Source organism: Hippocampus comes, unplaced genomic scaffold (genome assembly GCF_001891065.2).
Source record: "Hippocampus comes isolate QL1 unplaced genomic scaffold, H_comes_QL1_v1.1 scaffold3, whole genome shotgun sequence".
Classification (NCBI taxonomy): Eukaryota; Metazoa; Chordata; class Actinopteri; order Syngnathiformes; family Syngnathidae; genus Hippocampus; species Hippocampus comes.
In genome coordinates this window covers 409,514-427,941 of record NW_017805133.1, presented here as the reverse complement: position 1 = coordinate 427,941, position 18,428 = coordinate 409,514, and the positions used below count along the sequence as shown (strand labels likewise).

General features: G+C 43.3%; 1 protein-coding gene and 1 long non-coding RNA gene across 2 annotated transcripts in view; one reads left to right on the top strand and one right to left on the bottom strand.

The window, feature by feature from the left end:
• eya1 (EYA transcriptional coactivator and phosphatase 1) overlaps positions 1–18,428 on the top strand; it is a 44,228-nt gene that overhangs the window by 897 nt on the left and 24,903 nt on the right. Inside the window, exons 2-8 of the mRNA XM_019866297.1 lie at positions 5,962–6,023; positions 8,431–8,561; positions 8,811–8,876; positions 10,224–10,301; positions 11,723–11,789; positions 12,072–12,220; positions 13,274–13,396. Coding sequence (XP_019721856.1) covers positions 8,435–8,561; positions 8,811–8,876; positions 10,224–10,301; positions 11,723–11,789; positions 12,072–12,220; positions 13,274–13,396 — 610 coding nt within the window. The 5' untranslated portion in view covers positions 5,962–6,023; positions 8,431–8,434. The remainder of the gene's footprint in view (positions 1–5,961; positions 6,024–8,430; positions 8,562–8,810; positions 8,877–10,223; positions 10,302–11,722; positions 11,790–12,071; positions 12,221–13,273; positions 13,397–18,428) is intronic.
• LOC109513697 (uncharacterized) overlaps positions 1–18,428 on the bottom strand; it is a 49,664-nt gene that overhangs the window by 20,638 nt on the left and 10,598 nt on the right. The window contains exons 3-4 of the long non-coding RNA XR_002167847.1: positions 13,680–13,849; positions 3,338–3,553 (exon numbers count right to left, since the gene is read on the bottom strand). This is a non-coding gene — a long non-coding RNA (uncharacterized LOC109513697). The remainder of the gene's footprint in view (positions 1–3,337; positions 3,554–13,679; positions 13,850–18,428) is intronic.

The following is an 18,428-nucleotide window of genomic DNA, read 5'->3' as shown; positions in this document are numbered from 1 at the left end:
ATGTATACGTAACATTAAAAAAACGTTTTAGACATATTTGCAATTGGAACGAATAATGCGACTTAAAAAAATGTATTAATTCGATTATTTTACCTCCCAGACACTTTTGAGTAATTGAACACACCCCGGATCAAATTGACCTGGCAACATTACTGCCGTTCAATGCAGCCAGCGGGCTAAATAGCCACAAAAAAAAGTACTGTCGGAATCGCTCCCAAGTGGAAGCTCTTGACATTTTATGCCATCTGCTTTGGCCGCGGAATGCAGCGCGGAGACCCCGAGACGGAGGGCCGCGATTCAGCGTCCCCGCAACACACACACACGCACGCACGCACACTCCTGTAATTGAAGGGCTTTAACGTTAAAGGGGGAAACTCCACTCTCTTTTTTTTTTTTTGGGTGTCTCCCAAGGTGTGAGATGAAAGAACTGGAAGCAAGGGTGGGCAACCAATGGTGGGTGGGGGTGAGGGGGGGGGGGGCTTCTACTCGAGCTTTAAATGTGCAGTTTTCACCCCAAAAGAGCAAATTGTGAAACTTTGCGTGGCTCTGGGAGCGCTCAATGGGCATAAGGGACCCCACCCTCGGTGTTAAACAAACACAAGCTGCTACCATTCACTCGGCACAATCACCTTATTTATCCAATTAGTGCGTTATTTGCTCGCGTGGCTGTTATGTGCACAGGCGGGAGCGGTCGGGTATTGTGGATGCAGAGAATGGTGGTGCTGGTGGGCGGGGGGTGAGGGACGGCGGGGGGGGTAAATCGTAAGTGGGATGATTTAGCAGTGTGTGGGGTAGGGAGGGGGCGCGGGGGGGGGTGTTGTTTACTAAATAGCACCAGGCGTTGTTTTGTTCACACGTTGCTGTTCAGGTCGGGAAAAGAGCACTCGGGATCCACTTTGGTGGACGGGACTGAATTGTGACGAGAATGGAACGGCCCGCCCACTGAAAGGCATTTTGGTTGTCAGAATAATCCCGATAACATATGAGGTGCTAATAAATTATGTGGGTGTTTTTTTTTCTTCTTTTGTTTTGTTTTTTTTAACGGTATAAGATGGCCGCGATAGGCTCCAGCACGCCATCGACCCTCGTGAGCATAAGCGGACTCGGATAATGGATCAAACAATAACATCCCTGGGTCAATTTGACCCGTGTTTTTTCCAAAAGTGTCAAAAACTGGGGGGACAAAAAAAAAAAATCTATCCGATTATTATTTAATATGACATGAAATATCAATTTAAATGTCACACAAATGTATGGCTCCCATTATGCGTGTTGATGACATTTCAATGCTGAAAAGCTGCTTGTCACCTTTTTCATTTTTTTGGGTTGAGTTAATTTTAAAATCTGACCGGCAAGATGCAAAAAGCCAAGGGTTTTAACGCACTTTTATAAATGTATGGCCCCCCGCGTAAACCCTACTTAAAGGCTTTCGTGCTATGATCATGTTTAAATTGTGCTTTGACGCCTTCGTTTTTCGTTGTCGATGCTTTCTGGGAAGAGGCTTGTGATTACATTTCACCTTACATTTTATGAGCAAAACGCAGATTTTTTATTTTTTTTTTGCTTTTGTTTTTGTTGTTTTTGGGGTTTTTTTTCTAATCAGCTGTCGCGGTTTTGTTTGCTCAGGTTGATGGAAGGCAAAATGAGGAGTCATTTCTATTCAAATATGCAACGGCGGGGTTTATTTCATTAGGCTCCGCTGTTTGGAAAAATTTGCATTCGAGACTCGGCATCCCAAGCGGAGCATCGCATTAAAAAAAAAAAAAAAAAAACCCCGCACTGCACTGCAGCCCGGCACCCACTCGCGCAACATCTGTGTCCAATTGTCGTGCGCGTCCACATTCTTTTGCCTGCCCGGCGGATTTATTTTCCCTGGGCCACCATGTGGACTCAGCTGACCAGCTTAAGTGAGGATTAGTCGCTCTAAGGTTCCAATTTTTTCGGGGGGGGATTAAAAGAAGTGCAAATCAAAACATGATTAAAAATTGCCTAATGATATTAAGTATCAGTAACAGCCCGCTTTTTTTTAATGCGCGCTAACATATGAGCAAACCCTTGCCGCTATGGTTTTAGAAGCTCAATCAGGTTAATATTGAGCTGGAAAGGCTAATTTCTTAAAAAATTTCATTACATTTTTAAAAAAGGGTTTTTTTGTATTAAAGTGCCTTTGAATCGGGATTCCTAAAGTTCCTGAGAATGCAAACATCAACGGTTGTATCGTATTCCGGTGATCTGAATTCTGAAGTGAGCGGACTGAGATCTCGATTTTACAAAAGGGGTTTAAAAAAAAAAAGACAAAAACAAAAACCAAAAGAATCAAAAAGTGTCCGAGAATGGACGCATAAATCATACACATGAACATCGACATTAGTCTTCATCCGCAGGTCGATTGGAAGCAGCCATTTCGATATTTTGAAGTTTTTGAAGAGGGGTTAAGAGTCAAAGCGGGTGCTTTGGAAATGCTGTCATAAGTATCAAAGTTTGTGTCCATCTGCATTAAAAACGCTTTAAAAAAAATCAAGCTGCTTTTGAATCAAGAATCAAACATCAATGGTAGCGTTCATCTATATATTTAAAAAAAAAACGTTTTATCATCCTCTAACGTCATTTTGTTGTTGATTACACTGCTTAACATTTTTTTTTTAAATCAGAGATGCAGGTTTATTTTTATTTATTTTTTTTGTGCAGATTCTGAATTTGCCCTCGTTTTTGTTTTGTTTTTCTCCAGCCCGTCAGGTTTTCATCACAAGAACAGCAATGTGATCTGTAATCTAGTAAGAGATTTAATAATATTAATGAACACATGGCAACAGGTGGATTTTCTTTTTCTTTTTTTCGGGGAAACGTCAGAGCTATAAATTACAACGCGTGGTGAAAATCGGTATTGCGCAAGCTTTTGGAGGATAACTTCAAACGAGAAAAAAAAAAAATTAAAAAGACATCTCTGAAGAATACATTGAGCCATATATGATGACCAATGTGAAAAACAGCAGGCGGTTAAAAATCAAAATGAAGCACTTTGGGCATCACAAACAACTGTTATCGATATTTTTGGAGTCGTTGATTTGAACACTAAAATTGATTTCTTGAAAGGGGAGGAGAAAAACCAAAAAAAAAAACCATCCAGTTCCTGATCTTGTAAACATCCATTCTGCCATTTCCCAAGCTGCATCCAGCAACATAATAACCAGTGCGATCATATTCCGAGGACTTGTTAATACAAAACTGAAACTGGACGTGATCTCACGAGGTGAAGTCTAAAATCGAGGGCGCGTTTCGAAGAGCGCCGACAAACGCGGGGAAGCCTCGGCGCTCAAAAGTGTCAGCTTGTGTTTACCTGGAAAACAAACGGCGAGCAAGCGTGACGGGGCCGCCCTGTGGCCTCGGCGCTTCTTCTTCTTCTTCTCCCGTTGTCACGGCGACACCTCTCCGCCCGCTTTGTTGCCGCTCGCTTCAAAGACGCGTCGGCGGCGGCGGCTCGGGGATCCGCGTACATGAAAGGAGCTTTGAAGTGGGGCGTCTTCACGCTTTCTCCTCACCTGGATGCTTTCACCTGCAATGGTGGAGACGTTTGAACACGACAGCCGCCAATTCTCCAAGCTAATGTGCTGCTTTTGTTTTGGGGGGTTTTGGTTCATTGAAAAGTATTGTCCCGCATGGGGAAATTCGGCAAAGGTTTTGCATTTTGTAAACTTTTCTGCTTTGGAGAAAAAAAAAAAAAAAAAAAACAGGGTGAAAATCCTTCACCATGTCTTAATACACACAGGAGGGCAACCTATGGCATGAGGGCCACAAGTGAGCCGCAGGAGTGTTTAATCTGGGAAGAAATAAATTCTCAACGCCACCAATGTTTCATAACAAATTGTTCCATCACTTCTTTTATTAAATTTAAACTTTGATGGATTTCTTTAAATTTTTTTAAACATATTTTTGGTCCCCCCTCCCCCCCAAAAAAAGCATATTAAAAAAACGACTTCAATTTATTTACTCTCTGCAGAAACACTTTAAAGATGTGAAGAAATCACAAGAGTTGAGGTTGCACTGCATTGCTTAACATAATTAAAAACTGGGAGCAGTGCATCAGTCTTTCTCATAAAAAAAAAAAAAAAAAAAAATCACTTCCAGACGTATGCTCTTGACCCTGTTTTGGACCCGGAATCCCCACGGAGGGCCTCGAGTCAGCTCTAATATACCGTAGTGTTACGGCCGCGCCGGTGTATGGCCCTTTCGCGCGCTTGATGTCGGACTGAGCTCTGAAAATGTAACTGTCAGCTCGAGGAGAGTAATAGAGGCGTCGGCGGTGTCATAGGAAACATATGTGGCTCCATATGCTCGCATAGGCGCGTTGTTTTGAGATGGGCCTCCACAAAAGTGCCCTGTGTGTGTGTGTGTGTGTGTGTGTGTGTGTGTGTGTGTGTGTGTGTGAGAGGATGTATAGGCTTAAAATAAGGGGTTTCGCTTGACAATTTGCGAGACCAAATTCACATTTTGTGCCTCATTAAAACACATAATTAGCAAAACCGAGAACCACTGATTTTTACATTTGTCCTAAACCTCTGAGACTGTCCCAAAACGTGTCGCTCGACTGGACGTTCGCATATTAACGTTGCCACAGCGCAGCTCAGTGCTACGTCACAGCAGTGTTAGCTAGCGACGAGCTTGTACTGGCTACTAGCGTGGCTAAAGATATTGCGGATTCGCTCCTAAATCAGTATTCATCGCCTTCGTGGCGGCGAATACGCTACACTGACAAGTATCGTTCTCGCACAGAAATGATAAGAAGTAATGAACAGAAGACGAAAAAGCCATGCTATTTGCTAAGCTAATCTCAAATTGACATCGTAGCGGACAGTAATGAAGCGCTTGGGTCATCGAGTACACTTTTCACCGAAGTCTGGCTGGAACCGCATTAAAGCGGAGTGTATCCAACTTGGACCAACAAAATAGCAGGCAATTTAATACGATTATATCGTAATGCTACAAACATAGCTAAACAGGACCAGAAATGAATTATGTTGCGTACATCACCTGGGGGAAGTGGCATAGAAGATTAAAAGTATATTGACAGAGTTTATTTCATATATTTATCTTCTTCTATTATTTTTTTTAAATCAACTTAGCTTTGCTAAAGGACCACACAACCCATTCAGAAACACTTAATTGGAACTGAAATTTTGATTGTTTCTAAACAAGAAAATATAGTTCGCTCCCACTCACAGCGTGACTTGAAGCAAAAAAAAAAAAAAATGTTGACTGTTGAAAAGGAAAAGAAAAAAAAGAAACCACTTGTTAATTTGTTATCTTGTCATATTTTTATTGCTTCATAAAACCCTTGTTTTGGGTCCCTGGGATTAATCTGCAAAAAAGTTGCTCCTCAAACAAAGTCACTTCATGCTATTTTACTCACACTGAAAGGAGCTTTGAGGTTGTCTATTTGTGTGCGCTGCGGCTGCCGCCAACCCCCCCCCCCCAGGCCTCCTTGGGGAGGGTTGGGGGGGCAAGCAACCCTGACGGTCATTAGGAGCTGTCAGTATCGGCCCGAGCGGGGGTTTGCTGATGAATTTCAGATAGTGTCAATTGCACATGAAAGATGTTCTGAGGATGCCCGGGCTGTCACGCTCGACTGGGCCCCCGCTCAACACGTCCCATCTTCCCATTCCGAAAAACCTGTGATCCCTCACTTCTTCAGCCCCCACCCGCCCACCCCACCCCCCTTCTTCCTGCTTACCTTGGCTAAGTTGCTTTGCATGTTGATTGGGAAGGGGGGGGGGAGGGGGGCGGTGCGAGGAGCGGGCTAATCCAGTTTGCAGCTGTCGTAAGGCCCAGTGATGAATCGCCTCTCCAGGAAGAAACAGCAGCGGAGAGAAGGGCTTCTCTTCTCTCGCCGCTTCAGCAATCATGTTTTCTCACAGGCGAGGCTTTTTGTCTCACGCTAACAAGGAGTGACTTTGTTTCGTCCAGGTGGAGCAGGCCGGAGGAGGGGTTGCAGGACTCGGGAGGACTTAAAGGTATCTCGGTGGCAGGTAAGGGGGGGGGGGGGGATTTTTTTTTTTTAATCTATGTGCACCACTTGGACTTGCATTTTATGTTTGGCAAAAGTTTGCTTGATTGATTGATGAACCCTTTCATGCACCCTGTAACCTGATAACGTGACAGGCTGTCCACTGTCGTAGCCGCTGTCCCTGAAAGGGTTAAGATCGGACTACTTTAGGGAACTCCTCCAACAGCTTGTTCTTCATTGATTGTATTCAGAGGTAGTCAATGGATTCTAGCATAAATTTGAAGCTCCGTAACCAAATGTTTTTGGGCACCGAGATGTTTTATTTACGTCAAAATATTGATATTGTCATGAGGCTTTGCTGATACAGTTGCGATACAGTATTGGTATCGATCGATTTGATGGTGGTCAAAAGTGCTTTTATTACGTTGGCGTAAATGAAACATCCTAAAATGCCGTAAGATGTGCCAAAGCTTAGTCTAAATCCTCAAGTTGAACATTTATTGCCACTCCCACTTGAAGTTTACCGTCAAACTAAACATAAAGCAAAGAGGAGTACTTTGTATTTCTACAGCCAAAGACGAGGTAGCGTTCCGCAACTCTTAAGATAGTCGATATTTGAACACGATTGGCGGCGCAACATTTGCAGCCAGATAATCTATACTCACTGGCATAGATTCTTTATCCCCTGACTGATGTCTTTAAATCCTTATTAAACATTGTGTTTTTGGATTTACGCCAAAAAGTTCTTGAACATTCAAATATCAGACATGCTATAAACCTTAAAGCTAATGCTTATTGTCATTCCTTCATAATTATGAGCAGACTGTATTTTTTGTTGTTCATTTAAAAACTAAATTGGAAAGATTTCTTTTTACATGCCAGGTTATGTTCATAATCTAATAGTCGACCTGATTTTTGTATAAGAAAGACCTCACGGCATTGTATGTAGCACGTCTATAGCCTGATCGTGCAATTGCCAAAAAGTCACGAACAGATTTCAAATAACAAGGTAAAACTCATTTAAACTTTGCGGATTACTAAAACGAGGATGACTGGGAATTTACACAAACAAAGAAAAAAAATACAATAATTTAAAAGTTCAAAATGACTTTGGCTAGTAGGCTAACTAAATCACCGTTAACCCTCTCCATTGTCTCACCCCCGCCCCGTCCCGATAATTGTGAGCGCACTGTCGTGCTCAATGTTCCGCGCGGCGTTTGCTTTGCTTCTGCGTAAACACGGCAACAATTACGGCGCTTGCCAGAGCAAACACATCAGCCTCCTCGCCTGCCAGTCACTCGCGAGGCACGCAGCGCACGCAGCTCTCTTGTAATCAAGCCGCAGTGAATCCAAACCGGCGAAGAACATCTGGCTTGGAGCAGAGACGCGGCACACTGACAGCGAACATTGAAAGTGCAGCTTGACGTGACTGGAGGAATGACAAATTGCTTTGTTTGTCGCTGCGCCTTTCATTGCTGACAATTGCTTACAGAGCGTCTGTTTATTTGAGGGAGCCTGTTTGAAATCCCCTTGTCATGTGGAGATGTTATTTACTGACCTCTTCTGCATCATTTACTCAGCGCAACCCCAAGAGAGATGATGGTGCTCTCTTGCTCGCAAAGCGAAAACAGCAGAACTGAACCATGAATTAAAAAAAAAAAAAAAAAAGACGGGTAAACCCCTCTTTCTCCTGCGCACCTCCATAAAAAGTCAGAAGGCATCATGATCGAAATATTTGAACAAAAATAAATAAAAATTTTTAAAAAACTCCCTCACCACACACTAAACACGATCAAACACAAAAACGTAACACAGTAATTTATGAAAAGTCGCGACCACAAACAATGCTATGACGTAGCCCTTCGCCACCACAAAGACATCATAAAAATGTCTAAACAAGACATCACGATGCAGACATGAGACAAAACAACTAATAAAGTTTTTCTATTTCAAGCTAAAGTTTATTAAAAAAATGTTTTTTAAATCATATGTCACATAATAAGTTAATATACCAGAACACCGGTGTAACCCCGCAGGTGGTGCGCAGCGCAGTTTGGGGGAAACGATTTTAGCATGCTAATTTGTGAGCTAATACTACCGAGCCTTGGGAGTCTGACAGAATTTTTTTTTTAATCCACAAAGTTACTGACATACAAAGAGACACAAAGTACAAATTCACAAACAGCCAAGTTAAAACATAAACATTCTACGTCAGCTGTTGACGAATGAATTTGTGTTCCAATATCTTCGCCTTTCCTATGCTATGCGTTAGCTCGGCTACATTTTTCCATCCTGGGTTAGCGTTTAGCTAGCTGGCCATTCCTAAGGCTAAGTCATGTGGGTGTTTTAAAAACACACTCGGTCGCATTCTTTGTTTGATGTTTAGTTTGACAGTAAACTCGATGACCTCGACCGTGTTGTGTTTTTAGGTTTATGGAAATGCAGGATCTCGCCAGTCCTCACAGCCGAGTTAGTGGAAGCAGCGAATCTCCGAGCGGCGCCGCCCTTGACAACTCCCACCTCCATAACAACAATTCCATGACACCCAATGGCACTGAAGGTAGGCTCGCCATTCGTTTTTTTTGTTGGCGCTGTTTTTCCCCCCCCCCCCCCCCACCCCCAACACACCCCCGTTGTCACGATTCCGTTCCCTCAGCATGAATGGACAAAAGTGCAATTTTGCATGCGGTTTTCCCCACAGCATATCGTTGTTGACTCAGGTGATAAACGGACAGGACTCATGTCACGTGTCCTTTTGTTTTTTTTGTTTTGTTTTTTGGCGCTCCCAACACCCCCTCCCCCTTCATAGGTGACAGCATCACAATGCTCACCACCGCAGACTGGTTGTTAGGTTGTAACTCGCAATCCGCCTCAGGTTTGTCTACTTTCTTTGGCAAATGAAAGGACAATATTTGCAAAAAGACATCCCCCCCCGAAAAATTGCCAGAAGCGTGGCTTCAACTATTGTACCTTTCATTCAGGCCCTCTGTGGCGTTTCAAGCGTGTCATGCCAGCATGGTTTGCAGTGAACCAATCGGGCCGCTTTCATTTGCTCATGCTTATCCGCCCTCCAAACATGGTATGTTTTTGCGACTGTGTGCTCGTTTATGCATGCACACCAGCATTATTTTTATCCTTTAAAGCCCCACCCCCACCCCCTTTCCCCAACCCTCACCCGGCGTGTTCCCAAGTATCACCGCCTGTCAGCATGTTTCCGACTTGAACGAGCACAGCGGAAAAACATGTCCGACATGACAGCCAATGGCTTCTTCATTTCTGCGGAGCATGACCGCCTTGCCCACATTGTACGGGGAGTGTGGGAGTGGAATGATTTCAAAGATTTCTGAGCTGTCAGGTAGCTGTGAAATTGTTCTTTACGCATCTATCAGTGAGCTCGGTAATGGAGCCAAGGTCAAAAAACGGTCGCTACGCATCAAGATGAATTTATACATCAGCACCTTTTTCCTGACAGCTCAGTTATACTTGGTTGTCATCGCTAAAAACAAATCCTAACGCACGTCACATGAATCATTTGCCAGCATTTTACACTGTTGATTTAGCGTTGCGTTAGCCTGCTCGGATGAGATTTGAACACAGATGCGGCCTTCCTCGTAGGCCCGATTTGCAACACGGGTCTCGGCGCGTTGCACGCATTTGGTCGGATTAAAAGAAGGCTAAAAAACGATTTTCAAAGATGCGCGGGTTAAAATAAGAAGACTGTAAAGTCACAAAACGTGTCGCAGGTTACAGTAAGGCTACCAAAAATCTCCGAAACAGATTTGAATTTTTATGGGGTGAGAAACAAAATGGAGTGGATTCAATTCAAAAAAAAAAATCTAAATCTAAAATCAAGATTCAAAGTAGCAAAGTAATTTGGGGAAGAGACACCACGACAAGAAAGCTGGCATGAACTGGCGTAGGACAAAAATGATTCGAAACAGACTGACAAGACAACGGAGGCACACCTGGACGCAACGCGAGTGTCTGGAAGGAGCTGAATTCTCGATACGAGGAAAAAATTGACGTGAAAATTGACAATCGAACGAGTATCAAAATCAAAAGCAACGCCAAAGTCAACAAAAAAACAGATCCTGACACGCACACGTTGAAAGAAAACCTCATCGGCAAAAGTTGCCCAAATTAAGACAACCAAAATAGTTCTTCATGGTGACGTTGTGGCTGAGTGGTGTTTTTTTTTTTTTTTTTCCTTGCTCCTTGGCAGTTAAAAGCGAGCCAATGAGCAGCAGCGACATAGCCGCCTCAGTAGCAGACACCTCCCTGGACAGCTTCTCCGGATCGGGTGAGGACCAACTTAGCTTATCTCTGTATGTGCGTCGTTGCCAATAAATTGCGTGTGTATGGATATGTGTGTTTATGAACCTGACTTTTGTCAGCAATTTTTTTTTTTTATGCTTTACTCATGTGTTTGAGTGTGTTTACTTCATGTCGGCGCAAGACGGAATAAACATCCAGCGGATGTATGCCGAACAATGAATTGAATTAAAATTGACACGGCAATGAAGGAGACCGCAATTTAGATGAAAAATAAATAACTGCAAATGGCTCATTTCAGTCGCTTTGAGCAAGGCACGGTGTTTACAGAGCATTGGTTCATTGTCACGGATTGGTTTGCGTGACTGTTGTAATTTGATTTATGGACTTAGTGGCTTTTTGTTGACGCCGCTCTTTGGTGGAATTTTGGGGGCGTTTCGAAAGTTCACAACTCGAATTGACGGTGAAAAATGAAGTGGCTATTACGTCGAATAAATCTGATACTGTTTATTGTTATACAGAGTGATTTATTGCAACATATTTAATCGCGATATTGAGGCAAAAATGTCGCAATTGATTCTTTTTTTTTAAATCCTGATGAGAAGGGTTTTTTTTCACATTCAGACCCCACACGTGATTACAAAAATAATAATTTTAAAAACCTGTACAGGTTTGCTCTGATTAACCTCAACACACTACACCACACACCCAAACATTCTGTTCCACCTCCAATCAAGAATCGAGTTCTTCAAGTGGGGATGCAACATGGAAAAGGAGGGAATGAAAACCCGGAACTCCGCCAAAATAAGACCGCATCAAAAAATCTGGAGACAATTGTCTGTTTGTTTGTTTTGACATGGATTAACAGAGTTGTTTTTAGGCAAAACAAATACAATTAAAAAAAAAAAGGTAATGACTTTCAATCCTTCTGGGTTTTTTTTTTTTAAGAACGGCCCCCCCAAAAAACAGTATTTAGAGTTTCGGTGCAAGTTAAGTTTGTTTGCACAAGAGGGTTTTCATTGGAATGCTAATGAGAACATTTTTGTTTTCAAGGCAAATAAAACCGCGGCGACCCAAAAAAAAATAAAATACTAACGTTTTCAGTGGGCTAAGTTAGACGCCCTGCGGGACTACGTCGTCGTGTATTGTGGTTACGACTTAGTTGGCTGCCTTATTTCAGCGGTGCGTTTATACCAGTGGTTGCCATGACAATAAATGAGTCAGCACCAAAAAAAAAAAAAAAAAAAAAAGATCCTGCCGACTGATTATTTTTGCTCCGTTATTATGATCGGTCTTTTCAACCTGAAAGAAGGTCAGGGAAATAAACAGAGTAAAGCAGGCGTAATTACCGTCTCTTCGGAATCTCGGGGTTCTGTTGGCAAAAACTAATATTTACCTTGCTTCTGAGTGTTTAAACGTGCTCTCGTCTCTCTTAACTCTCCTCCTCAGCTATTGGAAGCAGTGGCTTCAGCCCAAGACAAACGCACCAGTTCTCCCCGCAGATTTACCCTTCCAAGTAAGGCTCCTTTTTACTCGTTCCACCCACCCACCACTCCAAAAAAATTAAAATAAAATAAAAATAAGCAGCGTCCGACTTCATTTGGAGATTTAATTAGATCCTTCTGCCGGATCGCCAAATTTCAAGCGGCTTTGTTTGCCTGGATGTCTGCTACCTGTCATAATAGCTCGTCGGCGATATGATCACATTTTTACGTGTAGGGAGGGTGAACCGTATTTTTTTTTTCTTTTTTACCTCCCTTCACATTTTTTTTTTATTGTTGTTCTTTCATCGCTCAAGCAGCAGGACGTATCCGCATATTCTTCCGACCCCTTCGTCCCAAAATATGGCCGCGTACGGGCAGACGCAGTACACCACAGGAATGCAGCAGGCCGCAGCTTACGCCAGCTACCCGCAGCCTGGCCAGCCCTACGGCATCCCGGCCTACGGTAAGAAAGCAGCGCCATTTTAAACTTTTTGTCTATTTTTGAAACAATTTGGACAATTGAGAAACGCGGCCCGCGTAAGCTTTCATTCGCGAAGGTCAGATGTTTCCCGAGATGGTGTTCTCATCATTTTTCCACCGTGGCAGCAAGCAGTCTTGCTGAGTTGTTGTTTGGTGCCCGCATGCTCTCTGTCGGTGACTTTGCTGATCGTGCGTGGCAGAGATCAGAAAGATGACGGATGGAACTTTGTGATCCGGAGAAAGCCTTACATTTGATTTTTTTCCAAATTCTAAATCTGATGAGGGTTTTTTTAAGCACAAATTTTCAATGGAAGAAAAAAAATAGGATGAATTTAGGGATCCATTGCCCTAAATTTGTATTTCTAGGGTAGCTTAGAAGCACTCGCGGGATGATCATACGTCTTTGAACAAAGGGTAGCCATCATTGATATTCCATTAAATAGGGGATTCCCAAATTTCGAATTTTTTTGGGAAGCATTTTTTTAAGATGTGGTGCATCAACTCGGTCAGGATTTTCAATTTGGGAAAGGAGGTGATATATAATCAGCAGGGTAGAAATGTTTCCAAATGATTTTATCCAATTAAAAAAATATATATTATTTTTTGGTGAACTATTGAGCCCGCTGTTACCGAAGTCTTAGATTTTAATCCAAGGGATCTTAAATGTATCTTCCTTTTCTCCTATTTATATGCATCATAAAACAGTTTTGCAAAATTTCTGAAAATATCAAGCCCATATTTTAGTTGTCACACTGATTGAAAAAGGGGTTTTGTATTTTAAAATTTGGTCAAAATTGCATTCAGAAATTTCTCAAAGGGGCTAAAATGTGACTTTCTTAAATCTGTAGGTCCGTTTCATACAAAAAAATACTTGCTCTGCGAAGGTATGAGATCGCTACAAGGAATCAGTAAACAAATCATTGTGATTGGCCCCTGGCCCGCTCTCGGTGTAATTTCAAACCTGTGACTCTGGACTCTTGTAAAGAGCATCAAACCGATCTGATGTCGCTAACTGATTTAGGGCCATTGTGGGCAGGCATCAAGACGGAAAGCGGCCTGAGCCAGTCGCAGTCGCCGAGCCAGACGGGCTTCCTCGGCTACGGCTCTGGCTTCAGCACGCCGCAGACGGGCCAGGCGCCGTACAGCTACCAAATGCAAGGTGAGGACGTCTGAATCTTTTTGGCTTTTTGTACTGTGGTGCCTTGAGAGAAAAGCCATTTGGCTCAGAGCTTTGGCATATAGTCCACAATTTTTTTTTTTTTTAAAGTGGCTTCGAGCTATAAGAATTACACGTTCACTGCAATCTTAAGGTTTAGTCTGCTAGCTTAATACTAATGCTAACACATACAGTATAACGTATATATATAATCCTTTCAGCAACTGATATTTGAACACAAACTCATACACTAACCGATGAAGACATTCATTATAATGGTACTCACAGTCGTATTCTTTATCCTCTGCAAGGAGCTAAGAAGGGCAGAGATGAGCTATTTTTCTCCATCCATCCATCCATTTTCTGATCCGCTGATCCTCAGAAGGGTCGCGAGGAGCGCTGGAGCATATCCCGGTTGTCTTCGGGCAGTCGGCGGGGTCCACCCTGAACTGGTTGCTAGGGAACACAGAGACGAACAACCATTAGCGCTCACAATCACACCTAGCGACAATTTCGAGTGTTCCATTAACCTGCCGTGCATGTTTTTGGAATGTGGGAGGAAACCGGAGTACCCGGAGAAAACCCGGGGAGAACATGCAAACTCCACACAGGAAGGCCAAAGCCGGAATCGAACCCTGCACCTCTGCACTGTGAGGCCGACGTGCTAACCAGTCGACTACTATTTTATTTTTCTCATCTGAAAAAACACGACGTACATTTGTTGTTGTTCTGGGGAGGTTACAATGGATTGATGGCGTTTTTAAAAGCACTAATATACATCCATGTCTCCTGACAGATTTTCAGTCCTGGAAAAATGTAAAAACAGCAACATGGATCCAATCGATCCTCCCAATTAGCTGACCTGACCTGATGCCGAAAATACCTCCCTGCCTTTGATTTAAACACCGAACGGAATTCACAACACGGCCAACGCGGGCAGTCATCGTAAATCCTCCACCTTTTAAAAGAAAAAAAAAAAATCAACACAAGATGGGGGAAGAAAATGGAGTCACTTAGGAGGCACCCCAACTCCCCAGCCTTTGTTTTTCCTCTCCCTGTGATCATATTTGTATTTGTTTAAGCGTTTGGGACCATGGCAATTTATAGCCTTGAAGCTAATAAAGATGAGCTGTTGCACCCCCCTTTACCATTCTCTCGCTCAGAAACATTTGGATGCCCCCCCCCCTCCCTCCCCACTAGGAGCCACAAAAGTTCCACCTGCGTGGGCCATTTAAACTGGCTGCATTCCGGCTCTCTTTTCTCTCTTGCTCCCTTGTGACAGAATCCTCCAGGATATCCAACAGTAAATAACGCCGGCGGCTCAGCCGCAGATGTGGCACGCCGTAGCCTCTTTTCCCGTGGCTGCCGACCAAAAAAAACCAGAGGAAGAGAGCTGGGGATGACAGCATGATGTGCCCGTTTGTCTTCTCACTATGAAGCGCTTTGTATTTTTTTATTTTTTTTGAATTTTTTTTTTTTTACCCCTGCCGCGAATCCCCTGAGTAGTTTGAAATTGTAAATTGACAGCAAGGGCCTGACGGATTACTGTAATTGTCCGGACAATTGAAACGGCCAATGTGAGATTTTTTAAAACCAGCAAAAATAGCCAGACCATATTGGGTGACAGAACGGCAGCTTTTTGGGCCCCTGTATGAAGCTGACGAGTGCAATGCGAGTTAGGGGACACGATCAGAAAAAAAAACACCCGAAAAAAACAAACATGAGAAAACAATGACAGTCCAATCGAGAACTACATTTGCTATATTGATTGTGATGCCATCTCGCAAGGTGATTCAAATCGTCTGATGCAGGTTTTCCCAGCAACTAAACCAAAGTCCACGTTCACAAGTTCCACATGTGATCCCCTCCTCGCCCCACACCCCAAAAAAACCCCAGATCCCTCCACCAGCTTGTGACCAGCTGTCAAGGCGGCAGACGATTAGATTAATGTTTCCGCGCCTCGCTTTCATGTCCGATGCCACGGAGCTTTGCGTGGCTGCGCCGAATCGTAAAGGCCGCAAAGGCGTCCGTGTATGCCAATTCGCGTGGCGGTGGACGCCGCTGTGCCTCAAGAATTTGGCGTAGAGACCCGTAAGAGGTGGGTGCAAAAATACACCACAGCAGTACTGGGAGTAATGCAATCAGGAAAAACATGTTGCGTTTTGGGACATATCAACACAGCGGAAAATAAATTTTTGTCAACCTTTGGACCGACCAACTATTTGGGGCAATTTGATCCAACTTTGTGAGTTACTCTGTATAAAACATCCTCATTTTTCTGGGACACAAAACAACCCACAGTCGGGTCAAATTGACCCAAATAGCTGGTTGGTCCTTTTTTTCACCCATATTGTTGGGTTTTTTGGGGGCTTTTTTTGCTTTGTTTTTTTAACCCAACAATTTTAAGGGTGTAAGAAAAATAAATACCAAAATATAAATAAATACCAAAAATAAATAAATAAATAAATAAAAATAATTTTTGAAAAGCAAATCGAGAAAAACTTAATTTTTAAATCAATATAGTGAACAAAGAAAATCTACTGGTGTGAAAAAAAAGATAAAACAGTACGTAAATAATCAAGACTAGTGAAAACACATTAAAATAAAGCAAAGTGAATAACAGACAAATTAAAATAAAGAACAAGAACTTTCTTTTGTCAATTTTCTATTTCAAAAAACATTTTTAAATGAATTTTAGAAAAAAAAATTACAGGAACCAACAGTGTGCATTTTCCACTTAAAATTGCAATTAAAACAACCAAAATAACACCAACTATTAAAAGCACCATGACATTTTTATCGTAAAATAAAGCTCAATCAATTCAGAAGGAATGAAATCAAGAAAGAACATGACAGCAAGTTAACAGGTTGAGAGATGGATTGAGCAGATGCTAATTATGTGAATAATTGGATTCCAACATTCTTGCACGCCAGCCACAAAAAAAAAAATAAAAAATACGAGTCCATCTGGACTTGATAGCTTATCCCCAAGTGGGGCATCCCAACTTCTGCTCCAAATATTGTGCGCTGATGATAGACATAGCCCGTGGCGAGGAGACTGATCAAGCAAAGCAAATGGACTTCCAATTGTGGGGCCAGAAGGCAGGCAAAAGGGGAGGAGGGGGAGGGGGGGTCATGGAGGAGTTCTGATGTCTGTACTTCAGTGACTGAGTGAACTAACTGGAGCAGCACAGAGGGAGGCAGCGAAAACATGCCCCCCGGGGAACCTCAACCCCCCCCCCCCCCCTCGACCAGACCCCCCCCCGCCACTCAAGAACAGCACGCCTCCATTCTCGCCTGGGCCGCCGGGGTCCCCTCGGCTTTTATGTGGCTCCTCGCTCTCCGCCAGCCAGCGCTTTTATGACCGCTTCAACTGCGCTTCGGGCTAATTTGTTGTCGTGCGCTTCTTTGCCCGCGCTTCTGATTGTTCTGTCAGACTTTCACTTCGTTTTGAACTCGGGAACCAGAAGGAGAGGGGGCGGGGGGGAAATATGGCAAATTTCCCCGCACGGCCCTTGAGAAACCAAACAAGGCAGACAGATGTAATATAACCGGTAGAGGCCGGGGCTGGGGGGGGGAAAAGAAGCTTCACAAATCGTCTGTGCGCGGCGCATCAGAGGCGTTTGTTTCTCTTCTCCGGGCCAAACAGAGAGCACGTTGTGTCCATTTTTCGCCACATACTTCCCTTTCTGCTCTGCCTGATCGTTTGACCGCTTTGTGAAAAGCTGCTTCGCATTTGTCACAGTGTGGGAGTGCCGCGATTGCTCACAGCATGAAAGGAACACCCTCTTGTTTGTTGCCAGGGCGGGGCCGGGGAGGGGGGGTCAAAGGTGTAATTATGCCCTCATTTAGGGACAGTGCATTTATCTCCATCCAACTGACACTCCGTGTTCATGGCTGGATTAGCATATTAACAATGGAAGTGTGTGTGTGCGTGTGTGTGTGTGTGTGTGGGGGGGGGGGTACAAATTGTTATTTGGGATTTCCTTTTTTTTTTTTTCAAATGAAAACAATAATAGGGACAGAAAAAATGAAATGAACAAAAAAAGGGAGTATTTGAATATCAATTGAAAAACAAAACCAAAAATGCCAGTCTAAATTTGAGTGCTTGACAGTTTATGTATGTGTGTGTGTGTGTGTGTGTGTGTGTGTGTGTGTGTGTGTGTGTGTTAATTTTCATTTGAAAATAATATATATTTGGAGGCATTGAGAAAATATTTTTTATGCTTTTTTTTCCCCAAAATTCACAAAGCCTGATTTTTTTAAATTAATATCTCTCTTGTCCCATTTCAAGCTAAAAGGCCCATTTAAAGGCTAAAAAATTAAAAATAGCAAAACTGGCTCGCGTTTGTATCATTTTGGGCTTAACTGTACATCAAACAATACAAGCTTTGTAGCGGCATGTAAATCCTCTTCGAGCTAACGGGGACGTCAAGTTTATCTTTGTTGGAGGACTTTCAAATAAAGCACTGCGACTTTGATTGAGTCTGAGAGTTTCCACTCTCAAAGGCTGGGGTGGGGGGGTGGGGTGGGGGAGTTGTATTACACGCCTGAAATTATTACCACTAAGTATTGAAACCATATTTTCTGCCCATTAAAACTCTGCCATCCTAATAACGCCGCAATTGTAACTTTTGTCATAGGCACACAAATCAAACGTCGGCAGCCATTTTATGTGACATTTTCGTCTCGCCCGCAGCAGCTGAAACGACGGTCCCAGCCGAGAGGCGCCCCCCTCCCCCCACCCACCCCCCGTTCCTCTAATAAGTCATGCTGTGTATATTATTAAGCCATTAGATGCTATCAGCTCCTCTTTGAATGACTTAATTACCCAGGAGAGATTATCCTTTGAGTGAGTGAAAAGAGAAACATGCATATTCATTCCGGTGGGATGTCAGCCCCCCCCCCCACCACCCCTTACTCGTCTCCCTCGACCCGCGCGCCACCCTACCGACCTTCCATTGGTCTTTCACCCCCAAATGTTACCCTTCAGTAGCTCCCGCACAACTGACCTCTTGTGCTACTGGCGGGTTTT